The 26,480-nt window shown below is 55.0% G+C and overlaps 2 protein-coding genes and 1 long non-coding RNA gene across 17 annotated transcripts in view; all 3 read left to right on the top strand.

Moving 5' to 3' along the window:
* Positions 1 to 647: 647 nt before the first annotated feature.
* LOC138925160 (uncharacterized) lies at positions 648 to 4,858 on the top strand. Of its 2 annotated transcripts, XR_011440992.1 has the most exons (5): positions 651 to 1,617; positions 1,778 to 1,954; positions 2,412 to 2,564; positions 4,064 to 4,172; positions 4,727 to 4,858. It is a non-coding gene; the product is annotated as an uncharacterized lncRNA (long non-coding RNA). The 2 variants fall into 2 exon arrangements; XR_011440991.1 differs by lacking the exons at positions 4,064 to 4,172; positions 4,727 to 4,858 and having other exon boundaries at positions 648 to 1,617; positions 2,412 to 2,802.
* A 316-nt stretch (positions 4,859 to 5,174) lies between these two features.
* QTRT1 (queuine tRNA-ribosyltransferase catalytic subunit 1) lies at positions 5,175 to 15,267 on the top strand. The gene is made up of 10 exons (XM_014741909.3): positions 5,175 to 5,846; positions 6,086 to 6,154; positions 6,249 to 6,387; positions 11,705 to 11,783; positions 11,879 to 11,994; positions 14,120 to 14,258; positions 14,502 to 14,577; positions 14,692 to 14,801; positions 14,886 to 14,973; positions 15,056 to 15,267. Exons 1-10 carry the CDS (start codon positions 5,604 to 5,606, stop codon positions 15,206 to 15,208), a joined length of 1,212 nt encoding a protein of 403 aa, XP_014597395.2. The 5' UTR covers positions 5,175 to 5,603; the 3' UTR covers positions 15,209 to 15,267.
* A 2,239-nt stretch (positions 15,268 to 17,506) lies between these two features.
* The window catches only part of DNM2 (dynamin 2), a 78,608-nt gene continuing 69,634 nt past the window's right edge, over positions 17,507 to 26,480 (top strand). For 5 of the 14 annotated variants that reach the window (XM_070274098.1, XM_023645406.2, XM_070274096.1 and 2 more), the window contains exon 1: positions 17,508 to 17,720. In XM_070274098.1, coding sequence (XP_070130199.1) covers positions 17,560 to 17,720 — 161 coding nt within the window. In that variant the 5' untranslated portion in view covers positions 17,508 to 17,559. Of the gene's footprint in view, positions 17,721 to 26,480 lie in introns of all 14 variants that reach the window. The other 9 variants (XM_023645408.2, XM_023645403.2, XM_070274097.1 and 6 more) reach the window with 3 other exon arrangements.

The raw sequence follows: 26,480 nt of genomic DNA, 5'->3' as shown, positions 1-26,480 counted from the left end.
AAATAAAGAAAAGCTGGCTCCTAGGCTCAGCCTCTTGGCACTCGGACTGTGGGGGATGAGAGTAGCACAGGAGAGCCCTTACCGCGGGTTCGATAAACCAGAGAAAACATCCTCCAGGCTCCTGGGACAACCGCCCGACCCCAGGGCTTCAAGGACCCCTCTTTTCAATGGCAGAGGTGTTGGAAGCCCCCAGCTCTCCCACCGAGGTTCTAGAAATCCCACTGCTGCCCTCTGGGTCCCAGGACCTCGGTACCCACTCCCTAAGGCCCACTCCCTGGTTTGGGGGCTCCCCTAGGCAGCTGCAGCGATCCCAGCAAGGAGAGGTTGGGGGATTTACTGAGAACCCCGCATTTGGGTCACGTACCTGGGTGAGCGCGGGCCTCCAGCTGAGGGGCGCGGAAACCCGCCTCTGCAAACCGTCGCGTGGCCGCCGCTGGGCCCGCGGGCTGCGAGCCGCCCGCCCACTCCCAGTGGGGCTGCGCTGCGCATAGGCGCGCTTCGCAGGCTCCGCCCCCGGCCGCCCCGCCGCGTCACTGTGGCGTAGCAAGCGCTTCTAATTGGACGCTTCCGCTGGCTCGGCCCACAGGGTGCGCACAGCGTGCCGCCCGTTACTGGACTACGTCTCAGGCTCCGCCCCCGGGGCGGCCGCTTCCCTGGTCTCCAGGCAACAGGAGTGGCGCTGTCCATTGTGCTGAACCAGCGCCTCCTCAAGGGAAGGCCTCATGGCGCCCCCAGCCCTCCCTGCTGAGCGGCACCAGAGCCCCGAAACAGACGCCACTGAACCTCGGCTGCACTCCACCGCCAGCCCCCACTTGACCTCTTGGTGATAGAAAGAGCTCGCTTCACTCCACGCTCCCCTAAGAGGCCTCCGCCCTTCCATCTAGCTGAGGCGAAAGCCAAAGGCCTCCGAAACCAGAGCCCCTGCAGGACCCTCCACCCTCATCTGCCTCTCCCCGCCTCCCTCGCTCCAGCCACCCTGACCTCCCGGCCGCACCGCAAACCGTCCAAGCGGATTCCCACCTCGGGGCCTTTGCTCTCCTCCTCCCACTGCCTGAAATGCTCTCTCAGATCTCATCGTGGCTGCTTAAAACAGTCACCTCCCAACTCCTCCTCTCCTCCCCCGCCCTCTTTATTCCCCAGCACTCATCACCACCTGACACAAGTTTTCCCAGTTTTTCTTGTTGACCCCTCCAGAGCATGGATTTCTGTCTGCTTGTTCACCGCTGTGTTGCCAGCAGTGAGGACAGACCCTGACACAGAGCGGGCACTCCGTAATGTTTATTGCATGTGTATGTGTGTGTGTATTTGGGCACTTACTGTGTGCCAGGCCCAGTGTCCCTTCATAATGACCCTCTGCCCCAATTTAAAGATGAAGAAACTGAGACTCAGAATGGCCCTCATCTGACCAAGGTCACCTGCCTTCTGAGTGGCAGAGCCTGAATCCCTGTCCCAGGTTCCTCTGGCTATAACCTTTTCACCCCTGCTCTGTGCTGTAATCCCTAATACTGCCTTCTCCTTCGGGAAAGAAAGTGTATAGGAGGCTGGCTTCACAGCACTTGGACAGCACTAGGTTTCAGTTCCTGTTCCCTTGACTACTAGCCATGTGACCATGAGCAGGTCAGTAAATATCTCTGCCTTAGTTTCTTCATCCACAAAGTGGGGATACCAATCGTACCCGCCTCTTTGTACTGTGCGAGTCAAATGAGGCAATGACAGTGGAGGGCTGACCAGACAGACACCTGGCACACACTGGCACCTGAAAAATTTTTTAAATCAGGAGAACGAGGCCAGAAAAGCTATAGGAACACAATGTTGCAAGAAGGTGGGAGTGAAGAATAGATGCCAGACCTCACTGGGAACAAGAGAAATGCACATTAAAACTGGCACGGAGTTCCTGCAGTTCTCCTGTCAGGTGGGCAGGCGACATTGCGTTGGAGAGGCTGTGGGGAAACAGGTATGTACCGCTTCCCCCTTCCAGGGGCACGTTCTGGACACTAATTGCTGGTGCTGATGCAAATGTCACAGCCCTGTAGAGGGCATTTGGTAAGGTCTTACAGTATCGTGGCCGGCCCCTTGGCCGAGTGGTTAAGTTTGCATGCTCTGCTTCAGCGGCCCAGAGTTTTGCTGGTTCATATCCTGGGCGCGGACATGGCACCACTCATCAAGCCATGCTGAGGCGGCGTCCCACATGCCACAGCTAGAAGGACCCACAACTGAAAATATACAACTATGTATTGGGGGGCTTTGAGGAGAAAAAGGAAAAATAAAATCTTTAAGATCTTACAGTATTATACTCTTGGACCCAGTCAGCTGCTGGAAAGTTTCCCTAAAGATATACTTAGATATAGTTTAACTATAAAGATATCCTTATACCATGTGAAATGATTTAAATACAAGATGCTTCTTTGCAGCCTTATTCATAGAAGCAAAAGATTACACACAACTCAAGCGGAATCAAGAGGAGACCTTGTAAGCAAATGATGCTCCACTTATACTTTGGGAAACGAGGCAACCGTTAAAAAGAACAAGGACACTTCGTACTGACATGAGATGGTCTCTGAAGTGTAGGTAAAATGCAAAGTGTGTCCCACCAGGGTAACCAGCAAGCCTCCTTTTGTGTAAAAATGGATAAATAGGAATATTTTGCTTTGTATTTGCTTCTGTTTGCACGAAGAAATCAAAGAACTACACAAATAGCCTGTAAAAAGATGGAAACAGATCCAAATATATCAGTAGGTATTATAAATGTAAATGGACTAAACTTGTTAATAAAAAGGCACAGATTATTGGAATGGTGAAAAAGTCCAAAATCTACCTCCTTCTTGCTTTTTAAAGACACAGCTTAAACGAGGTGGAAAATTTCAAAGTCATGGGGTATGCAAAAATATTTAAGGGTTTCTGTAACCTAAGGAAGCTAGAGTAGTTATTTTAATGTCAAAAAGATATACATAAGCCCCTAGGCTGTGGAGATGGGGGAGTGGGGATTAAACAGAAGGAAGGAAGGAGAGGGCTTCCTGAGATCATAATCATCTTGACTGCCATCAGTCAAGGACTAGAATAACTCAAGCCTCTGCATTGAGATCCACAAAGAGGGGAATAAAATACTAAAACAAATAAAATAATAAAAAGGATATTAGGAGCAACTGTAGATCAATAAGTTTGACAACTTAGCCAAAATGAATAAATTCTCAGAAAAATGCTACTTACCTGAATTGACTTGAGAAGAAACAGAAACCTGAATAGTCCTTTATAATCATTGCAGAACTTAAATCAGTAGTTAAAAATATTCCTACAAGGAAAACAACATAGCCAGGTGGGTTTATAAGTGAGGTCAATAAAATACTCTGGAAACAGATCATTCCATTCCAATCTTGCACAATTTCTCCCTGAAAGTAGAAACACTCCTCAATTTACTTTATGAGGTGAGCATTATTTGAACGCTGGACTTAGGCAAAGACAGTTTGAGAAAGGAAGATTATAGACCAATATAATTTCTAACAGAGATGCAAAAATTCTAAATACAATATCAATAAAAAATGCTACAATATGTAAAAAGATACTATGGGAGGTCAGCCCCATGGCCTAGTGGTTAAGTTTGGGCCACTCTTCTTGGGTGGCCCAGGTTGGGTTCCCCCACATGGACCTACACCACTCATCAGTGGCCATGTTGTGGCGAAGTCCCACATACAAAATAGAGGAAGACTGGCACAGATGTTAGCTCAGGCCGAATCTTCCTCAGCCAAAAAAAAAAAAAAAAAAGAGAGAGAGAGAGATACTATGACCACGCTGGGTTTATCCCAGGGATGGAAATCAAATTTATATAATAAATTAGAAGATAAATTTATGTGATTTGGCATTTTTAATTAACTGAGACAAATTAGATACTTATGTCTATAGGTGCAGAAAAAGTGCACAATAAACATCGATTTGTGTTAAAAATCTCTGAGCAAACTAGGAATTGAAAGCACCTTGCTTTATTGATATGGTGCATCTTCAAAAAACATACAGCAGACAGCATACATGGGGTGAAATGCTGAAAGCGTTTCTTTTAAAATGCCTACAGGTATATAGTGTAGGGTGTAAAGGACAGAAGCCAGGGGACAACTGAAGAGGCTCCTGCAATAATCCAGGCACGAGATGCCAGTTTCTGGACCAGGGTGAGAGCTCTGGAGGTGGGTGTGAAGTGGTCAATTCGGGATGAATTTTGAAAGCAGGGCAGCCAGGGTTTGCTGAGAAATCAGATCTAGGGAGGGAGAGACGAGCCGCCAGAGCTCAAGGACCATCCCGAGGTTTCTGGTCTGAGCTCCTGGAAGGATGGAGCTGCTAACTGTTGAGAAGGGGAAGGTGGAGGGGGACAGGCAAGCTTGGGGAGGTGGGGGGACACTCAGGAGCTCTGCTTGGACATGTAGGGTTTGGCTGCCTGTAGACACCCAGTGGGAATGTCAAGGAGGCTTCTGTAGAGGATTTGGGAGTTCAACGAGAGTGGACTCTGCTGAGAATAAAAATTGAGAATGTGTAGAGGTTTGTAAAAAAGTAATATTAGTTCCAGGCGATGTGATATAGAATGATGGGAGGTGGAGCATTCCTAAGATTGGGGGAGTCAGGAGCAACCGACGGTGAAAATATGAGCCAGCCGTGGGGAAATCAGAAAGGAAGCGTGTTGTAGAGAAAGGTAACCGCAAGTGCAAAGGCCCTGAGGTGGGCCTCCTGCGTGGATGTTTTCCAGACGCCGCCTCAATGAGGACTCTTCACCATCCTGAGAAGTTGGCATCATCAGCCCAAGGATCACAGAAGGTCAGACTCTTGCTCACATCAGCCCAGTTGAGGCCAGTGGTCCTGAAAGGAAGGATTCTTGGGCAATATCGCCCTCTGCTGGCCAGGACAGATATCAGCTCCATTTCCAATATTAACGATTATTATTGTATGTTACATACTATTATAATATATAATATTTTATATTATTATTCCGTGGAACACAACTAGCGCTCAATAAATCCGTGTGTCAGCCTCTCTCATCCCGGTGCGCCATGGAGGCCGGCACTAATGGGGATGTACATGTAGGTGTACGTTGAATGAATGAACGAAGAAATGTGGCCAGGTTCTGGGCCTCAGTCTCCCCTTCTGTCAATCTGGGATTCCTTCTTTCATGAAATAAACTAATGTTTATTTAGCAGGTACTTGGTCCTAGGTCCTGTTCTAAGCTCTTGGGACAAAGCAATGAACAAGCCAAACGGCTGTGCCAGGCGCCGAGGGAAGATCTCTGCGTCAGTCTTTCTCATTCAATCTTCATAACATCCTTGTGCCCAAATACTATTATTCGCCCCATTTTATGGACGAGCAAATGATGGCTTCGAGAGGCTTTGATGGCAGAACGAGAAGTGGCAGGCGTGAGACTCGAACCCACGACCCTGTTGATTTTTCGCGGGAGCGCGCAGGCGGTGGGAGCGTGCGGGACGCCCCACGGGGACGAGCGCGCCGCCGTCCGTTGCCATGGTCCCTCGGACGCTCTCCCGGAGCTTCTGCCCGCGGCGCGCGTCACGTGACCGGAGCCAATATGGCGCCGCCCAGGGTGCTTCACTGCCCACGTGGTTCCGGCAGCCAAGATGGCGGCGGCGGCCAGCCCCTCTTCCATGGAGTCGGCCCCGCGGATCATGCGGCTGGTGGCCGAATGCAGCCGCTCCAGGGCCCGGGCGGGCGAGCTGCGGCTGCCGCACGGGCCGGTGGCCACTCCGGTGTTCATGCCAGTGGGCACGCAGGCCACCATGAAAGGCATCACGGCCGAGCAGCTGGATGCGCTGGGCTGCCGCATCTGCCTGGGCAACACCTACCATCTGGGTCTGAGGCCGGTGGGTGGGCTCTGCCCTGGCGGGGCGGCGGCGGAGGGTGCGGGGCCCTGGGGCAGCCCCTGGGCCCGGGCCTGCCTCCCAAAGTCAGTCAACAAACGCGTACTGAGCATACCCGGTGGCCCAGGCCTTGCGCTGGGCGTGAGGGAACGGCGGGGAGCGAAGCTGTTCAGCCCTGTCCCCTAACATGAGCCCCAGGGTCGCATTCAACCGTAACCTGACCCTTTCTTCCCCGAACCCAGGGCCCCGAGCTGATCCAGAAAGCCCACGGTCTCCACGGCTTCATGAACTGGCCCCACAATCTGCTGACGGTGAGGTGGGGTCGGGGCCGGGGTCCGAGGGCACTTCTCGGAGGTGGAGATCCTCCCCCACCCCGCTGACAGCCCCGCGGGGGGTTCCCCCCAGGACAGCGGCGGCTTCCAGATGGTGTCCCTGGTGTCCCTGTCCGAGGTGACCGAGGAGGGCGTCCGCTTCCGCTCCCCCTACGACGGCGAGGAGACCCTTCTGAGCCCCGAGAGGTCCGTGGAGATCCAGAACGCGCTGGGTGAGCGCATGCGGGAGCCGCCCCTGCCCCTGCCCCCGGCGCGGAGGGGAGGAGGGCCCGCTCCCCTGTGCTGCGTGGCTTTGGGCAAGTCACTGCTCCTCGCTGAGCGTCGGCGGATAGTCCACACGGATAATGATGTCGCGTCGGTAAATCTCTTCGCAAGGCGCCTGGCATGTCGGAGCTTTTATTAGTATTGTTATTACTGTTATTTCTCTTAAATAGCCTCGTAACTGAGCAAACATGTTGAAATAATGGAGGCGACAAGGGCGATGGGGCAGCTTCGATGGTGACAATGAAGGTTTTCTCAGTCTGGTAAAGGGCTCTGGAAACACAGGTCAGCCCTGCCCCAGCGTTTATTCTGTGGCCTCCGCTGCAGCTCTGGGCTCCATGCTGGTGTGCGCCATCCGCGGGACTTCCAGGCTATGAGGGAGACAGGCGTCGGTGAAAATGTCACAATTACAAAGGGGAAAAAGGGACCGGCAGGGTGGCTGAGTGGTTAAGTTTGTGCCCTCTGCTTCGGTGGCCCGGTTCGCCAGTTCCAATCCTGGGCACGGACCTACACAGCGCTTATCAAGCCATGCTGTGGCCGCATCCCACATATAAATAGAGGAAGATGCTCACAGATGTTAGCTCAGCAACAATCTTCCTCACCAAAAAAAAAAAGTGGACTGCAAACCATGCCCTTCCCACGCTCATCCTTTATCTATCTCCTCCACCCTCATAAGTTACCAGTGTATCTGGTTTCTTCTATATCCTCCCAGAGCTTATGCAAATCCAAGCAAGTTCAAATCTATTCTGATTTTTCCCATTCGGAGAGTGTGTTATTTATGGCACATTCTTCTGTACTTGCACTTTTTTTAATGATGGAAAATTTCAAGTATATACCAGGATGGATCCAACCCCAGTGACCTGTCACCCTGCATCACCCACCACCAGGTCACGGCCATCATGCCTCATCAGTGTCTCAGACCACTTTCTTCTCCAGTGTTATTTTCCGATAGAATTTGTCTGAGGTTGGTGTCATTTCGTCTTTAAATGTTTTGTAGAATTCTCCAGTAAAAGCCCTTGGCCTGTGGTTTTGTTGTGGGAAGATTTTTGATGACGAATTCAATTTATTTAACATGTTGATAGGGCTATTCAGACTTTGTGTTTCATCTTGTGTCTGATTTGGAAAGTTGGAGTTTTGAAGGAATTTGATCATTCCTTGAACTTTATTTCAATGTTCGGGGCATATAGTTGGTCACAATATTCTACTTTTAAATTTTTTCTTTCTTTCTTTCTTTCTTTCTTTCTTTCTTTTTTTGGTGAGGAAGATTGGCCCTGAGCTAACATCTGTGCCAGTCTTCCTCCACTTTGTATGTAGGATGCTGCCACAGCATGGCCAACGAGTGGTGTAGGTCCACACCTGGGATCCAAACCTGCGAACCTGGGCTGCTGAAGGAGAGCGCACGGAACTTTAACCACTCAGCCGTAGGGCAGCCCCAGGAGTTGGTTTTTTAAAACATAACCACATGGGGCCGGCCCAGTGGTGCAGCAGTTCAGTGTGCACATTCTGCTTTGGTGGCCTGGGGTTTGCCGGTTTGGATCCTGGGTGTGGACCTGGCACCGCTTGGCAAGCCATGCTGTGGTAGGCGTCCCACATATAAAGTAGAAGAAGATGGGCATGGATGTTAGCTCAGGGCCAGTCTTCCTCAGCAAAAAGAGGAGGACTGGCAGCAGTTGGCTCAGGGCTAATCTTCCTCCAAAAAAAAAATAATAATAAAAGTAAAAAAATAAAAGATAACCACAATACCATCATTTCACCCAAAAACAATTAACAATAATTCATTAACATCATCAAACACCTGGCCAGTGTTCAAAGTTCCAGTTGTTTCATGGATGTCAGAATTTCTTTACCATCTGTTTCAGGATCCAAATAATGTGCAGATACTGCAATTATTTGAAAGCTCTTTGAAGTCTCTTTTAATATATATTATATACATTAAATATATAGTTTCTCCCCCCACCCCCTGTTAGGCGGGGAGGCAATTTGCTTCTTGAGGAAGATGGTTCCTTTGCCCTGTGGTGGTTCACAGAGCCTGACTTTTGCTGGTCGCACCCCATGTGTCGTGTAACAGTTTTCCCCGCCCTCCAGCTTTCCTGTAGGTTGGAACTTGGATCTAGAGGTTTGAAGCCAGATTCAAGTTCTTGTTCCTTTTGGCGAGATGTCGCCACAGTGTGTATTTCCATCGGGCGCCTAGTATCTGTCTTTCCTGTTGAGCCATCCTGCTGCTTGCCTCAGACCAGGATCAGGAGTTGCAAAATGATGATGTTCTAACTGTGTCATTCTTTCTTTCTTTCTTTTTTTTTTTTTTTGGTGAGGAAGAGTGGCCCTGAGCTAACATCTGTTGCCAATCTTCTTTTTACTTGAGGAAGATTGGCCCTCAGCTAACATCTGTCCCCATTCTTCCCTATTTTGTATGTGAGATGCTGCCACAGCATGGCTGATGAGTGGTGTGTAGGTCTGCACCCGGGATTCGAACTGGCAAACCCCGGGGCCACCAAAGCAGAGCACATGAACTTAACCACTGTGCACTGGGCCAGCCCCTGTCTTTTCATTTCTTAGCCAGATTACTTCTGTTAAGCAAAACATCCCTCACCTACTCCTGGGAGAACAAGTAGTTCTGTTCATATAGGAAAAGTGGGATTCATTCTTTTCCTTTTTTTTTTTTTTTACCAGTTTTCATGGGTTGATTACATAGCATCGTCGAGCAGTGACAAGCTAGTGTTTAGTTTTTTAGAATCACCGTGACTCATGGGTTTAAACATATTTGATGTGTCCCATTGCACTTAAAATCCTTATTTTTTTGATTAATTTATTTTTTTTGCTGAGGAAGACTGGCCCTGAGCTAACATCTATGCCCATCTTCCTCTGTTTTATGTGGGACGCCTACCACAGCATGGCTTGATGAGCTGTCTGTAGGTCCACGCCCAGGATCCAAATCCACAAACCCCAGGCTGCCAAAGCGGGGTACACAAACTTAACCACTATGCCACCAGGCTGGGCCCTTAAAATCCTTATTGATTCTCAGATTGCCCTATCTTTGGCTAGCGTGGTACACTGTGCTTTTTTCCCATAATGATACATCTTCGCAATAGTTCCTTCAGCTTTTCTGACATATAGCATATAAGTCCACAGTCCCTAATCTGAAATTCGTGGGGTCAGAATTCAGAATTTTCCTATTTTAGGAAGACATACCATTTGTTACACAGCACCCCAGTGGGGTCTGGGGCAACACCCTGTGATCTCACACTTCACTTTTGTTTTTCCACATTTTTTTTTTTTAAAGATTTTATTTTTTCCTTTTTCTCCCCAAAGCCCCCCGGTACATAGTTGTATATTCTTCGTTGTGGGTCCTTCTAGTTGTGGCATGTGGGACGCTGCCTCAGCGTGGTTTGATGAGTAGTGCCATGTCTGCGCCCAGGATTTGAACCGACGAAACACTGGGCCGCCTGCAGCGGAGCGCGCAAACTTAACCACTCGGCCATGGGGCCGGCCCCCATTTTTTCACATTTTTAAAGACTGTGGTAGGGCTGACCCAGTGGCGCAGCGGGTAAGTGTGCATGTTCCGCTTCTCAGCGGCCTGGGGTTCGTCGGTTTGGATCCCGGGTGCAGACATGGCACCGCTTGGCACACCATGCTGTGCTAGGCGTCCCACATATAAAGTAGAGGAAGATGGGCATGGATGTTAGCTCAGAGCCAGTCTTCCTCAGCAAAAAGAGGAGGATTGGCAGCAGATGTTAGCACAGGGCTAATCTTCCTCAGGAAAAAAAAAACTTGCAAAAAAAAAAAGATTGTGGTAAAATGCACATAACATAAAATTTATTATCTTAACTTTTTTCTTTTTTTGGGTGAGGAAGATTTGCCCTGAGCTACCATCTGTGCCTATCTTCCTCTGTTTTGTATATGGGTAACATCCACAGCATGGCTGACGAGTGGAGTAGGTCTGTGCCCGGGATCTGAACCTGCGAACCCAGGCTGCCAAAGCAGAGTGCATGGAACTTTAACCACTACGCCATGGGGGCGGCCCCCATCTTAACCATTTTTAAGTGTCCAGCTCTGTGACATTCGCATTGTTGTGCAACCATCCCCACCATCCGTCTCCAGAACTTTCTCATCTTCCCAAACAGAAACTCTGTCCCCATGAAACACTAACTCCCTCCCCCCGTCCCCCAGCCCCTGGCCCCACCGTCCTACTCTGAATTTGACTCCTCTGGGGGCCTCGAATACGTGGAAATGTGCAGTATTTGTCGTTCTGTGTCTGGCTTATTTCTCTGAGCATAATGTTCTCAAGGTTCATCCATGTTGTAGCATATGCCAGAACTTTGTTCCTTTTTATGGCTGAGTAATATTCCACTGTATGTCCATATCACATTTTACTTATCTGCCATAGGACACGTGGGTTGCTTCTACCTTTTGGCTCTTGTGAATCACGCTGCTATGAACATGGGTGTGCAAATACCTCTTTGAGACCCTGCTTTCAATTCTTGTGGGTGTACACCCACAAGTGGGTTGCTGGATCATATGGCCTACACTTCACTTTTATCGCATGAACACTTATGAATCTTCATACTAAATCCAATTTTAAAAAAAGATCAGAACTGGCTTGGGTTTTCCTGCCAAATGAGTGTGCCATAGGCATAAGAAAAAGCCTTTGAATTTGAGAAGTTCCCGGATTTTGGAAATATGGGAAAGGAACCTTCCGTGAAGGGCTGGACTGTGTTTATTTAACCAGACCCCTGTTGCCAGATGCTCAGGCTCCCACTGTGCTTTGGCTGCTACAGTGCGATGAAGCACTTGGTACACACATCATTTTTTTTTTTTTTCCCCGAGGAAGATTAGCCCTGAGCTAACATGTGCCGCCAATCCTCCTCTTTTTGCTGAGGAAGACTGGCCCTGGGCTAACATCCGTGCCCATCTTCCTCTGCTTTATACATGGGATGCCTGCCACAGGATGGTGTGCCAAGCAGTGCCATGTCCGCACCCGGGATCCGAACCAGCGAACTCTGGGTTGCCAAGCAGCGGAACGTGTGCACTTAACCGCTGCGCCACCTGGCCAGCCCCATGGAGTGGGGTTTTAGTCTGTATCCCAGGCAGCTTTTCAGCTGGAGGGAGGCAAGATCGGATGTGCGTTTGGAAAAGCTCCCACTGGCTGCCAGATTGGGGGCTGCGTGGGAGACTGCAGGACCCGGTGACGGACTTCTGGGGTCCAGCCTGTCCCCATTAGGAGGGGGCCTTTCCCAGTGACAGAGCTCCTATGTCACCCGCCCCCTCCAGGCTCGGACATCATCATGCAGCTGGACGATGTGGTCAGCAGCACGGTGACGGGGCCGCGCGTGGAGGAGGCCATGTTCAGGTGTGTGCGTGTCAGGGGAGGGGTCCTGCTCCTGGAGCCGTGTCCCCCCAGCCCTCGCCAGGCCACTAGGGCTCGTGACTGAGGCCTTCCTACAGGTCGATCCGCTGGCTGGACCGGTGCATCGCGGCCCATCGGCGGCCGGACCAGCAGAACCTCTTTGCCATCATCCAGGGTGGGCTGGACGCGCATCTCCGCACCACCTGCCTCGAAGGTAGAGCCATGTGCCCCCCGAGCCCCCGTGGAGCGGGGCTCCTCCGTCGCAGAGGGCCCCACCTGGGCCTGGCATGGGCTGGCACTCACACAGTGGTTGTTAATGGGCGAAAGGGCCGTCCAGGCAGGAGCAGCGGCCGAAGCAAAGGCCTGGAGGCAGAATGGAGTAGAGAGTGCAGAATATCAGTAATTCCAGTAGCTCTCTGTTCTCAGGTGTCCCCCAGGCTCCGTGACAAATGCCCGGCACGGGTCGACCCCTTGGCTTTTCATCACCATCCTGTAAGGTGGGAACTATGAGGTTCCCAAGGTTACGGAAGGGGAAACTGAGGCCCAGAGCTGTTCAGCCACTTACCCCAAGCCACACAGCTTGGATGTTGCAGACGTGGGATTTGAACCAGGCCTTGGGCTCTAGAACTTACGGCATTAACCGATTCATGGTCCTCTTCTCTCCCCGGGGAGTAAGACACGCAGGGTCAGGAGCGAGGGGTTGGGCCCGGAACATTGTGCTGACAGCGGGGGCCCTGGGACCCCACATCGAGGTGCTGGGGAGCCATGGAGCGCTATTGAGTGGGAGAGTGACAGGAACCAAGGAGCATCACAGGACCATCCCAGGAGGACCGGAAGCAGGAGACTGGAGGAGTTAGTTGCCCAGCAGAAGGGTGACAGTGAGGCCTGAACCAGGGCTGTGGCCGTGGAGACGAGGTGGGGGCAGAGATGGGGCTCAAAGAAAGTGAGGTGTCATGGGCAAGACTCTGGATTCTGGAGTCTGTCGGGCTGGATCCAAACCTCTGATCTGCTCCCACATGGCTGTGCTTCCTTGGGCTAGTGGCTTGGCCTCTCTGAGCCTCACTTTCTCCCTCTGTAAAATGGGAACATTCTCCCAGTGTCATGGGGTCAAAGGGAGGAATAATTGGGAAACTCTTCAAAGCGTCCTCCCGCCTGCAGCTGGCACCTTGTGTGCCGTTGGGATGACTGTCCTTGTACTCCGCCCCCCACCCAGCTCCCCAGTCCAGAAAGTCTTTTTAACGGAGTCCCACAGTCAGAGATTCATTTCACGTGCTGCTCCGTCCGCATGGACATAGATGACAGCAGAAACCAAGGTTCCGTGAAACATCACCCTTATACGCGACAGACTTTTTGCTTTCTGGTATTTTCTGTTTTCTTTCATTTAAAAAAAAACAACCACCCCATCGAGCCCCGTTAAATTCACTGCTCAGCCACCTGTGGTGTGACGAGTGCCCCTCGCTGCCCCCACGGCGCTTCTCACAGTGCTGCGAACCACCGGGTGGCCCTGGGGGGCGAGGGGGACCTGGGAAGCTGCATTTGAACCAGCTGATTCTGCTGCGCACTCAGGCTTCAACACCTGGCCCGAATAGAGGAAGGTGGGCACAGATGCTAGCTCAGGACAGTCTTGCTCACCAGAAAACAAAACAAAAAAAGCCGGCCCCAGACCAGGCCTGCCTGCTGGGTGCTGGGGCCTCCACTGGGTTGAACTGGGCCCCTGGGCCAGGGACAAGCTTGGGCTTTGAGGCCAGACCCGGGTTTGAATCCAGCCTCTGGCATATGTGGCCTCAGGCTAGATGAAAACTGCCGTCCCTTCTCTGCAACTTGAGCGTGATGGCCCATTTCTTGTTTTTTTTTTTAAATTTATTTTTATTTTTTATTTTATTTTTTTAGAGGAAGATTAGCCCTCAGCTAACATCTGCTGCCAATCCTCCTCTTTTCGCTGAGGAAGACTGGCCCTGAGCTAACATCCGTGCCCATCTTTCTCTGCTTTATATGTGGGATGCCTGCCACAGCATGGCTTGCCAAGTGGTGCCATGTCCGCACCCGGGATCCGCGCCAGCAAACCCCAGGCCGCCGAGAAGCAGAACGTGCGCACTTAACCGCTGGGCCACCAGGCTGGCCCCTTGTGGCCCATTTCTAAAATCCGGATCACCCAGGAATGCACTTCATTGGGTGGCAGCCCCCCCGACACACACACACACTCACTCACTGACACAAACAGTCCTATTCTCTCCTCCTGAGGGACTTGGGGAGGACTGGGTGGGCAGGGTCTGCCCTGGGCAAGGGGGAGGACACCGTGCCTTTTGCCTGGTCCCCCTCACCTTGCCTTGTACCCGCAGAGATGACCAAGAGGGACGTGCCTGGCTTCGCCATTGGGGGCCTGAGCGGGGGTGAGAGCAAGAACCAATTCTGGAGGATGGTGGCGCTGAGCACAGCGAGGCTGCCAAGGGACAAGCCCCGCTACCTGATGGGGGTCGGGTATGTGGGGGAGAGGGGAGACAGCGCCACCCTGGGGAGCGGATTCCTGGGCACCCCTACCCCCAAACCCCCACCCCGGGCTTGGGGGAGGGGAAGGATGGAGGCCTGCCTGGGAGGGGACAGAGGACAGGTCCTCCCCCTGAGGGCGGTTCCGAGGGGGTGGGGGAGTCTGGGGGTGGGCGCTGGGTGTGCAATGAGGGCTTGAGGTACTCTGCTCCCCTCCCCCCACGGCCCCACCCCCAGCTATGCCACCGATCTGGTGGTCTGCGTGGCTCTTGGATGCGACATGTTCGACTGCGTCTTCCCCACGCGGACGGCGGTGAGGCCCTGGGCAGGGGGCAGACAGGGGCGGGGGCCTAGGTGCCAAGATGGGGGGGGGCCTGGGGGGGCCAAGACCCCGTTGACCCGCCTTCCCCGCCCCCCTCCCCCGCAGCGCTTCGGCTCCGCGCTGGTCCCCACAGGGAACCTGCAGCTGAAGAAGAAGCAGTATGAGAAGGACTTCCGCCCCATAGACCCCGAGTGTGCCTGTCCCACCTGCCAGACGTAGGGAGGATGGGGACTGGGGGTCGGGGGAGGGCGCGGAGGGGGCAGGACCCTTGTAATGCTGAGCCCCTTTCCTGTCCCCAGGCACAGCCGGGCCTTCCTGCACGCGCTGCTCCACAGCGACAACACCGCCGCCCTGCACCACCTCACTGTCCACAACATCGCCTACCAGGTGGGCGGGTGGCCGGGCGGGCACGGCGGGGGGTGGCGGGCCGGGCGCCTGCGGCGACGCTGACACCTTTCCCGCCCTGCAGCTGCAGCTGATGAGCGCCGTGCGCGCCAGCATCGTGGAGAAGCGCTTCCCCGACTTCGTGCGGCAGTTCATGGGCACCATGTACGGTGACCCCACCCTCTGTCCCACCTGGGCCACGGAAGCCCTGGCCTCTGTGGGCATCACGCTGGCGTGACCCGGCTTGAGGGAGGGAGGGGATGGAAGATATTGAAGGATTCGCGTTTTTTATTATAACTTAGTGTGTCTGTGCCTTCTTGGGGAGGTGGCCTGTCTTGGTCCCCTTCCTGGTCTGAGTGTCACTGAGGCTGATATTTCCCCCTCTGGTTGATAATGACAAGTAACTATAGCAGCAGCTGGTATCTGGAAATCACCTGGCACAGCCCAGCATGCATGTCACCATGTAGGAAGTACCCCAGAGTGGGACCTGCATTGTTCCTGTGGCTCAAGCCCCCCCAGCCACCATGGGGGTGGGCACTGTTGTCTTCCTCCCCCCCCCTTTTTTTTTTTTGGTGAGGAAGATTGGCCCCGAGCTAACATCTGTTAGCTTGCAGAGCGTGCGAACTTAACCACTGTGCCACCAGGCTGACCCCCTTGTCCTTCTCCTTTTTACGGGTGAGGAAGCAGGCCCAGAGAGGGGAAGTCACTTGCCCAAGGTCACCACCGAAGAAGTAGCTCATGCTCTTTGCCTTGACCCTTGGCACATGTGGCCTCATCGTCCTGTCAGTAAACACAGGGATGATGACAGTGCAATGCACTGTTCTCAAAAGCTGTCGTGTATTTAAGTTTTGCCACCTTATGATGCAGGTATAGCTACGTTTCCCATGTTACGGATGAGGAGACAGGTTCAGAGGAATGAAGTCACGTGGTCATTATCACCCAACAAAATACACAGGTCCAGGATCTAACCCAGATAGGGCCAATTACAGACCGAGTCCTCTTAGAAGAAAGGTTTTTCATTTGAGAAGTAATAGGATTGTAGGATCCACAATTCAAACAGCATAAAAATGCAGCTACTTTGATCAGTCTGTGTATTCTTCCAGAAATTGTCCATGGGTACATTTCTTTTCATGAATGGCAGCGTCCTTCACAAACAGTATTCTCCCTTGCTAGTTTTTTCTTTTTCTTAGTATATCTCAGATTGTTTACACATCAGTACACAAAGACTTCCTCAGTCTTTTCTGCAGCTGTTGCATAGTATTTACGAGCTCCATGTCGGGCAGTTAGGTGTCTCCAGGGTCTGTGATTGTGGTCAAGGCTGCAATGCCAAACCTTGTGGGTCGTTTTTCTTAAAATTCTTCTACCCAGCCCCGCCTCTCTTCCAAGAGGTCAAGGGTCTCAGTGCCCAGAACCCCCACCGTTGCCTGCATAATCACGTGCCTTTTCCGGGGGAGAGGATCCGTTGAGTTTCGCTGGAACTCAGAAAGGTTCAAGGGGCCGGGGAACGACAACGGAGCGTGAGCCGCATCAACACGGGGCGTGAGCGGAAAGTATTCCTAGGAGAGGGCACGGCATTTGCAAAGGCGTGGAGGCGTGACTTTATGGGAAGGAAGGTGGGAGCCAACGGTGCAGCGCTAGTCCGCCTCTCCGGGAGAATCGCTAACATCGCCTGATTCTCACCCTGAAAGCGCGGCAGGACCCCGCGCGGAGAGCTGGTTTACGAGCCCGGGGCCGAGATGCATCCTGGGACTTGTAGTTTTCTCTAGAGCCCGGAAACTCACAGGTGACGGTCACCACCGGGTCCCACCACGAAGTGGCGCCCTGCAGCGAGTACGGTGGGCCTTACCCTGTACCGAAAGACAACAATCACAAGTCAGAACGGGGGATTCTTTGATTGACAAACATAGTTTTCAGTCAGAGTCAGGATTCGGAGGTTAAAGCCCGCCCTCTCTCGGTTTGTTGGCTGATGGAACGGAGTGATATTTATATAAACCAATGGGAAATTTTTAGGGAACTAGGTAGCTTGAAGTGACAAACCAGTGTCTAAGAATCGATCCCTAATATCATTGGCCAGCTTTGTTGACTGGCGTGTCTTTCTGCCAATAAGACTGGAGGATTTTTCTGCCCCCATCGGGAACTCCCCCAGTGGGCGGTGCCAACACGCCTTTTCCCGAAACACCGCCTCCCAGCCTTGACAACTCACTTCCCGCCGCTATTGGCTCTTACACAATAGCGACAGCTCTTGCGTCCTATCAGTCCGCGAGAAGGTCCCCAGGGGGAAGACTCACTCACTCGTGAGCCCGTGCCTCGCTCTCATTGGCTCGTGGGCACGAGTGGCAGCGCGGCCGGCCAATTGGGGGCGGCGCGACGGCTTTGGGCGCAGCCCCGGGGCCCGGGCGGGAGGTCGCTCGGGTCGGGTGTCGGCTGAGAACCGGATGAGGCGGCGACCGTGAGGCCGAGCCGGGAGCGGGCGTCGCGCCGAGGCCCGGGCGGGCGGGGAGCAACGGCCGCGGACGCCGCGGGGCCGCATCGTTGAGGGCCGGGGCGGGCGGGGAGCGCGGGGCGCTCGGGCCGGGGGCCGCCGGCGCCATGGGCAACCGGGGGATGGAGGAGCTGATCCCGCTGGTCAACAAGCTGCAGGACGCCTTCAGCTCCATCGGCCAGAGCTGCCACCTGGACCTGCCGCAGATCGCCGTGGTGGGCGGCCAGAGCGCCGGCAAGAGCTCGGTGCTCGAGAACTTCGTGGGCCGGTGAGCGGGCGCGGCGGCGGGCGGGCGGCGGCCTAGGGCGGAGGGCGGACCGGGAATGGCGCGCCCTGCGCCGCCGGCGTAACTGCGGCGCCTGCGTGCCCGTGGCGGGGACGGGGACGGGGACGGGAAGGCGGGCCCTGCGGGGGCTGGCGGTCCGACCCCGGCCCCGGCCCCGGGGGCGTCTCGCGGGCTGCGGGGCGCGGACCCGGACTGCGGGGGACCCGGCTTGAGTGGGTGAAATGTCCCATCTGGTGGCCTGGGGGTCGGGGGTTGTCCCCCTGCTCTGTCTGTCCGCAGCGTGCTGCCTAGATCTGCATCGGGCCGACCCCTGCGGTCTGGCTGGCTGTTTCTTTATCTGGAGCAGCCGCCGCCGTCTGCTTGGCTGTCTCTCTGTCCTGGGTCGGCCTCCCTGCCACCACCATTTGGCTGTCCATCTGGCCAGTCCCGCAGGGCAGCCCCCTGCTGTCTAGCTCGCTGTCCAGGGTGACCTGTGCTGTCTGGCCGTCCATCCGTGCCCCTCACAGGCTTTACCACTTAGCCAGCCGTCTGTGGGGTTACCCCAGCTGCCCTCTGCCCTAAGGGGCCCTGCAGTCTGGCTCCCTGGGGCTGTTTTCAGCGTGGTCCCTGGCGAACGCTGGCTCCTCTCTTCCAAGTGGCTGCTTTTGTCTCTGTGTCCAATTGTCTGTCCTTCTCCTGGTCTGTCCATCAGTGCCCTGGCAGCCCCCGACTGTCTAACAACCTCTGTGGGGGGGAGGGGTCGTGGCAGCATGCAGAGGAGAAGGGAGTGGAAGCATGATCCTTGAACTCCCCCTTCTCAGCTGGAAGGAGGACTCCGGGGAACTTTCTCCAGCATTCTTTCCTGGCCCGTGTCAGGGTGCTCCGGGGCCCCAGAACACAGGGGCCAGCCCCCAAGCTAAAGCTTGCAAATTGAGGGCCCTCCTTGGGGCCTGAGAAGGAACTTCTTGCCTGATGAGGCCTGAGTGGGGAAAACTGGAATACACCCTTCTCTGGGCAGCCCTGAGAAGCCTCAGTTTGCCCATCTGTCCAGTGGGTGAACCCCACTGTTCTGGGCTGTGTCGAGAATTCAGGAAGCTAATGAATGAGAAGCGGCCCGGAGGCTGCCGAGCCCGGTTGGTTCGCCCCCTCCCTTCCCCCACCTCTTGCCCTTCTGCCTCCCAGATGGGCGGCCCCTTCTCCATTCTGGGAAGCCCTCCGTTTATGACTGTGGCTGCCAAACGATAACATAGTCAGCATTCTCATCGTTATTGTTATTGTTGTTGTTAGCCGTGCTGAGGGGTCACGTTCGTCCAGCCGGCCCAGGGCTGAGTTCTTTCTTGGTTCAGTATCTTGAATCCATCGGTGAGCGAGTGGGGTGCAGGCTTCTGTTACCCCCACCTTAGAGATGAGGCGGGAGGCTCAGAAGGAACTCGCCGTCTGCCCAAGGCCACCAGGCTGGCGCTCATTGGAGCCCAGCCGGGTGCCCAGCCCGCCCCTGCTTTCCCAGAGGCCTGAGGTTTTGCTCTCAGTGTCACGAATTTCCTCCTTTGCTGCCTGGCCTCTGGCAAGTTGCCCTCTGTCGACTGTGGCGGAAAGTTGTGGACCTGGGGTCAGCCGGGGCTGGCTGGTCCTCAGGCCGGGCCGTGGGCTCCTGTATGTGGCCATCTTCCTGCCCGCCCAGGCTTCCAGTGGGCGTCTGCAAAGCTCTGTCTGTTTCATTTGCCTTTGACCTGGCACAGGTTATTTGACCTCTCCGTGCCTCAGTTTCCCCTCCTAAAAGTGGGGTGATGATCCCTCAACAAGGCTGTTGCAAGGTTGCAGCGATATGATGTGTTGAAAGCGCCTCTGTAGCACACAGTAGGCCTACATGGACGGGGCTGTTATTCACCGGGCTGGTCCCTCTCCTATCGATGACACAAGCTAATTAGGACGAAGGGTTCTCAAGTGACACACTGGGCTTCACTGAAGCCTTTCGAGGCTGGCAGTGCTGGGGCTCCCATTTTACAGAGCGGGAAACTGAGGCTCCAGGAGCTGAGCACGCTTACTTGAGGCTGTTCAGTGACGAACTGGGGGCTCTGGCTTTGGGAGCCCTGGTTCTCCTCTCCCCACCTCTCCTCACTCCCTCTGCCCCTGGCCTTTCTCTTCTGCCCACCCTGGCATCTGGCGACAGCCAGCTACTACCGAGCTGGCCCGTGTGGCAGCCTCTTCCCAGAAGCCCGCAAAGCAACCTGGGTCGTTACAAAGATCCCTTCAGGGCCCGAGGACCAGCGTTGTAAAAAGGCCTCTCTTTGGGGATGGGGTGCACAGGGCTGTCTTCTTTTTCTTTCTGGAACGTGGGTGAGGCCTCTCAGCTATGGAGCCCTGCTCCAGGGGCATGGCAGGTGGGCCTCACTTGGAATCCCAGCCCCTACTTCTTTCTGTGACTTTGGCCCAACTGTGCATCGCTGACCTGTGCGGGGGACATCCCGCTGGTCTCAGGGAGCCGACGAAAGCGCGTGTCAAGGGCCTGTGCTTAGGGTCAGTGCGGGCCGCTCCGTTTCATTGCCTCCTCCTTGTGGATTTTCTAAGAATGTGGTCCAAGTGGGAATGGCCTAGTCAACTCATGTCGGTGGCCCTGGGGGCCCAAGCCTTCTTGTTGCGTCTTTGATTTCACCTGCATGGTGTTTAAAAAAAAATTAGCTGCCAACATTGAAAAATTAGGTTTTGCATCAAAATCTGGGTTTTTGTAGTGTTAGCAAACACCCAAGGATCTTTCGAGTTTAGTGGTTAGCACAGGCCCTGGGCCCAAGGTCCGGCTCCCTGTTTGACTGTGTGACTTTGGCCAAGTGGACTCAGGTTCCTTTTCTGTAAAATGGGAGTGATAACCAGACCCTCCCTGGGGCGTGGACCCTGTACCCATGGCTGTTGTTGAAATCATCATGCTCTGGCCTCCCTGGGCAGGTGTCTCGCTTGGTACTTAGTGCCTGGATCTCAGAAGCAGCAGCTGCTGGCTGCCCCGTCAGACCAGCAGTCTGCTCGAGCTGCCACAGACCCCACCACTCCCTGATGCTCACCCAGGCCCATTTCACATTTGCCCGGAGCCCCTTGGCCCTGGAAACCTTTGAGTTTAGGACTCCTGGATTGTGCCCCCTCTGCCAGCAGATAAACCTGTGGCCCTGAGGAGAGGGGAGGATGTGGCTCCCTCGGAACCGTGTCATTTAGCTTTAGGAGCTGGCACGAGGGAAGGGCTTGGGAAATTTTTCCCTGGGAGAAGAGCAGGAGGAGGCTGAGGTTGAGGCCTCCAGCTCCAAGACCCCAGGCGCTGGCTTGATCCTATGAGCCTCGCCTCTCTGTGCCTCGGTTTCCCCAGCTGGGAAGTGGGGCTGTCAACAGTATCTACTCATGGGCCCCACTCAGGCGACCAGGTTGGGTGTGTTTCGCCTCTTAGGGCAGATAAAGTCACAGGCGCCTGTCATTGAGGATGGAGTGAGGGATTAAGTGAGACCATTTCGAGTGCTTCGAGGCGTGTCTGGTGCAGAAAAAGTGTTTAAAATGTTGTGCATTTTTCATTCGCTCGTTGAAATTGTTTTCTGAGTCCGTTCACTCTGTGCCCGGCGGCCCTGTTCCAGGGCTGCAGACAGAGTCCCCAGCAAGCGAGATTTCAAAACCTCTGCCCTGGGGGAGGAGGCATTCCAGCACGGGCAGATAAAGAAGAAGGAAGGTAGAAGATTGTCACAGGAAAAAAGAGCCGGATTCTGGAAAGGGCGTGGGGGATTGGGGGGAGGCGTCAGTTTTAAATAGAAGAGTTAGGGAAGCCCTCCTGGGGAGGGTCGCTTAAGATGAGGGAGGAACCACCAGTGGAGATCTGCCGGAAGAGGTCCCAGGCTGTGGGAACAGCCAGTGCAAAGGCCCTGGGGCAGGAGTGTGCATGGAGGCCAGTATAGCGGGAAAGTGGGGGAGATGAGGTTAGGGAGGTATTGCGGTGGGGCAGGGTGCAGGCCACGCAGAGCCTTGGGGGCTGGGGAAGGCTCTGAGCAGAGGGAAAGCCGCCAGGGACACTGTTACTGTCTTTCTGGACCTGGTCCTGGGCAAGCTGAGGGCTGCTGCCTTTGATTTTCAGGTTTACCTAGATTTTCTCAGTGAACAAATCCTGTGAACGCATGGAGGGGCCTGGTGCCATTTTTCTTTTGACAAGAAACGGCTGCCCATGGGACTTTCCTGTCTCCAGCTGCATTGCCATTTGGTGATGGTGGCATGTCCTTCTAGGGAGATGTGGCTGTGCCCCAGGGCTATCACCTGGCACACAGCAGGTGCCAGACCCTTGGCTTGTGTCCCTGCCACACTGAGGGGCATGCGGTTGGCCCTTTGGGCCGGTTTGTCCCTTCACACATCTTAGGTGTTCAAAGCCACTTGGAAGTGACAGCTCCCATTTTTATTACCCTTTTTGGGCAAAACTGAAGTGCCTTTGCCTGTGTAGTCTAAGTCCCTGGGCCAGCTAGAATGGGGAGAGCCCAGAGGTGTGTGGCGGTGCCGCATGTCAGCTGAAGGACCTCACTTTTCTGGGCCTCAGTTTCCTGATCTGCAAAATGGGGGCGTGATGGTCCCTCCCTCCTGGGAGGGCTGAGGATCAATGAGATAATCCCTGTGAAATAATAGGCCCCTGCGTGGTGGTAGCCCTGGGGCAGGACTTTGACATGCGGTGTTAATTTCTTTTCCCTTAAAGAAAAGGAACCCCTGATGACTCTTAATATCAGTGCCACCTCCTCTGGCATCAATGCAAATCCAGTGCCTGTCCATGTGGGCAGGTTGCTCTGTCCCTCACTCTGGGGACACAGCCGGAACCAGCTGTGACCTAGGGCCTGAAATGCTGGCAGGAGCCTGGTCCTGGTTCGTTTCTAAGTGGCAAGGTGGCTGCGAACGCATATTTGGCCGGGAGAGCTCTTTATGCCCATGTTGAATGTGGTGGCGGGAAGTTGGGGGCCAGAGTGCCCAGCAGTTGCGAAATGGCTAGATAACAACGCATCCAGACCCCCGACTGTGAAATAGCCGCACAGAGTGATGTCGAAGAGGGTTGACTGAGCCAGATGGCTGTGGAAGGGCTGTTGGGTCCCAAACCCAGCGGACTTGTGACGCCAGCTTGTTCAAAACAGTTGTCTTTTCGTACTGAAACGCCCAGGAAGATGTGCGCCCCGGATCCCCACAGGTGGGTTGTCTCCCCACGTGATTCTTGGTTCGCTTTTGTGGATTCTCTTTATTCCCAGGAAGACAGATTTCTCTAGAGCTCGGCTCGGGGCCGTTTTCAGAGCTATTCGCCTGGGGATAATGGCCCTCGCGAGGTCCGCAGATTGAAATGCCCTGGTAATAAGCCGGGTCGCTCCTGGCTGAGGCCAGAGGACGGCCTCGTGGACGGTTCTCGCTGGAGAGCTTTCAAAGGCAGCGCGGGTGGAAGGGGCCGGGCGCCACATGGAGCCCGCGTCTCTGTGGGTGTTCGCCTTTGGCTCGGAGCCGCTGCTGCCAAGCTTTTGCCCGATTTGAATGAAAATGCCGAAATCACAGGCTCCTCGACTGCAGGAAAACAGCAGCTAACCCGTAATTTACGAGGGTTGCCAATTGCATGCTGTCATTAAGCTCTCATTGTGTTAAAGCTTTGGAAAAATCAAGCCAATAATGAGATATTGATAGGGCACTAGCCACGATCCGAATAAAAGAAAAAATCGCCCTTCCTCCGAAGCAGGGTGGCCCCGGGGAGACAAGACTGTTGTCCCCGGGTGCGTCTGGGGCTCCTGTTAGTGTGGGCGGCAAGGTCTCTGCTGGGGGGCGGATTTCTTCCTTTGGCGTCAGCCTCAGTGTGAATAGGGAGCTGGGTGGCCCCTTCAGTTTCGCCTGATGTTTGTGACACAGTAAGAGCTGATGTTTGTGGAGAAGCGTCCTGTGTCGCCCCTGGGGGACTTAGGGCTAAAACCTGACCCCGGGCTCCCAGCCCCCTGGGGGGCACGTGCTCTCTTAGCATCCCTGCTTTGCAGATGGGGAAACTGAGGCCAGAGAGGGGGCAGAGCCAGACGTCTGGGGACACAGGGATGGAAGGTGTGGCCGTGGCTTGGGGACTAGGGTGAATAGTGGACGCCATGGCGCTGGGGCTGAGGTCACGGATGCAGTGCCTCCCGGCTCTCGGGCTCGCTCGAGGTTGGTAGCTGGGCATCTGACTGGCATGCCTGAAGTGGCACCTACTCTGTGCTGGGCGCTGGGGACCAGCAGGGACTGGGACGGACAGAGACGGGGTAAACGATTAAATGAGCAAGGACATTCTGAAGATGGAGAAGCGCAGTGGAAATGGGGGGGAGAGAGTGGCTGGGGCTGCTTCCGATGGGGCGGGTGGGGTGGGCGCTCGCCACGAAGCCTGCCCCTCGAAGCCTCCAGAGAGGAGCGTGCCGGGCAGAGGGGAGGCAGAAAGAGGGCCCCGTGCACGCCAGCCTGCGGGTGCCCGCCGCGGACGTGGCAAGGGGGCCAAGACGGAGGCCAGAGCCGGTGGGCACGTGGGGGTCAGGAAGCTGCCCTCAGATGCCACTTTTCCAAAATTTTAACTCTTCAAGTCGGACCCTGAAGACAGGGTTCTTGTACAAAGGAAACCGTGACCCATGAGGAGAACGCACCGCCCACCCGCCCCTCCCTCCCCCCGCGTCAGTTTGGGGTGTCTGCTGCCTGACCCCCGTGTGCTTCTGTACACGCGTCCATGCCGGGCCCTCCAGAAAGTGCCCAGCGCCGTGAGGGGCTGCTGCTTTTGTGATGTGTCTGCTTTCCAGAACCTCGTTCTTTTCCAACCGCTGGACACATCCTGGAGGTCTTTCCATGTTGGAATGTTTGTACCTGCTGCTCAGAGCTTCCTGACCTGCCCAGAGGGGTGAGGAGTGGAGGCGGGGGCCAGTGGGGGGGTTGCTGTGGCCGTCCTGAGGAGAGGGGACAGCACCCTCTGTCCATGCACCGTGATCCTCGCTGGGGCCTTGGCACAAGGGGCCTCACCCACTCTGAGGCCAGGGCTTGATCCGTTTTTTATTTTTTTATTTCTTTGCTGAGGAAGATTGGCCCTGAGCTAACATCTGTGCCCATCTTCCTCTATTTTGTATGTGGGACGCCACCACAGTGTGGCTGATGAGCGGTGTGTAGGTCTGCACCTGGGATCCTAACCAGCGAACTCTGGGCCGCCAAAGTGGAGTGCAGAAACTTAACCACTATGCCACTAGGCCGGTCCGTTGATTCCTTTTATTGATGAGGAAACAGAGACGCAGAGGCTTCCCCAAGGATGCTGGGTTTCAAGTGGCCAGCCTTGCCCCGGGTCTGCTGGCCTGTCCCCAGAGAGCGCACCCACCCTGACTTAATACTCTAAACCCTGTGGGGTCCTTACAGTGCTCACCGGGGCACCTCAGCCACTCCGGGGCAACTGGGTGGGCTTTCTGTGTCTTTGGTGCCCTTGCCATTTGCCAGGCAGAGACCTGCCTGTACCCCATTTCAGGGCAGGCCTGTTTTACGGATGAAGCAGCTGAGGGCAGGGCTGGGCAGGCAGGTGGCGACCTCCGAACCCCTGTCCTACCCACTCGTTCATTCAGCCAGGGTTTGTCCATGGTGGAGAATGGCGCCTCCACAGCAAGTGGTAGAGGCTGCTTCAGATGGGGATGTCCCTGTGAGCGAGGCCAGAGAGGTCCTTGTCCTCCCAGGAGGCATGTGCTGGTGAGAAGTGGGTGGAGGCCAGTGGAAGATGGAGGCCCCCACAGGGAGCCTCGGGGCAGGAATGGTGGTCAGGGAATGCTTCTGGGAGGAGGCGGCAGGCCTTCCTGCTGAGGTGAGGAGGCTGGGCAGGAGCTGGCTGGAAGCAGACCCCACCTGGCTTGGGACCCACCAGCTTGGGGTTCATGCCTGTTATTCACAGGGCGCTGTCTTTTCTTTTTCATGGCTGCGTAGTATTCCACGGCACAAGGCACCTTTGTTTATTTCCCTGCCTCTTGGTGGGGGACGTTAAGGCTGTTTCCAGTCATCCAGTCCCAATTTGCATGTGGACATGGGACCTCTGTGTAGAATGTGGGAGAGGAGGACGTGGGGAGGTTGGTGGCCAACCCTGGGTGTGTGGCCCTCACCTCCCCAGGTGTGGTGGCCAGGACACCGCCAAGCAGCGGCTTCACTGGGGTTGAAGAGTGGGTCTGGAACTGCTCGGAGAGTCCTCTCTGATGCTCCCGCATCAGCACGTCCTGGCCGCGCTTCCCCTCCTCCCCACCTCTTCCACGGCTGGGACCCGTGCAGTCGCCTCTGCCCTGGTCCCCTGCCTCCTACTCTTGCCCTCACAGCGTCCACAGGTCACCCTCCTCTGCCCACCACCCTCCATGGCTCTCACCTCCCTTAGGGTACAAGCCCACCTATGTCTTCCTGCAGCCCCCAACACCTCCACCCCTTCTCCCTCTTGCTCATCCCTCCAGCCTCTTGGCCACGACCGACACTCCCCAGGCTCCCTCCCACCAGGGGCCTTTCTCTTCCTTCCTCTGCAGCTCCTCTTTGTCCGGAGTTCTAGCCGACCAGCCCCTCTCTTCTCGGGTCCCTGCTCAAACCTTGCCTCTCTGAGATCGCCTCCCTCCCCCTGATTGCCGGCCTCGCCATGTTGGCCTCAGCGTTCTTCACGCCTGAAATGATCGTGAATTATTTGTTTCCTCTCTGCCTCCCTGCTCCCCCAGAACGTCAGTCCTCACGGGCAGAGTTTGCTCTCCATGTTCCTCCTGTCCTGACACACAGTGGGAGCACGTG

Source organism: Equus caballus, chromosome 7 (assembly GCF_041296265.1).
Source record: "Equus caballus isolate H_3958 breed thoroughbred chromosome 7, TB-T2T, whole genome shotgun sequence".
Classification (NCBI taxonomy): Eukaryota; Metazoa; Chordata; class Mammalia; order Perissodactyla; family Equidae; genus Equus; species Equus caballus.
This window is presented reverse-complemented; position numbering and strand designations above follow the sequence as displayed.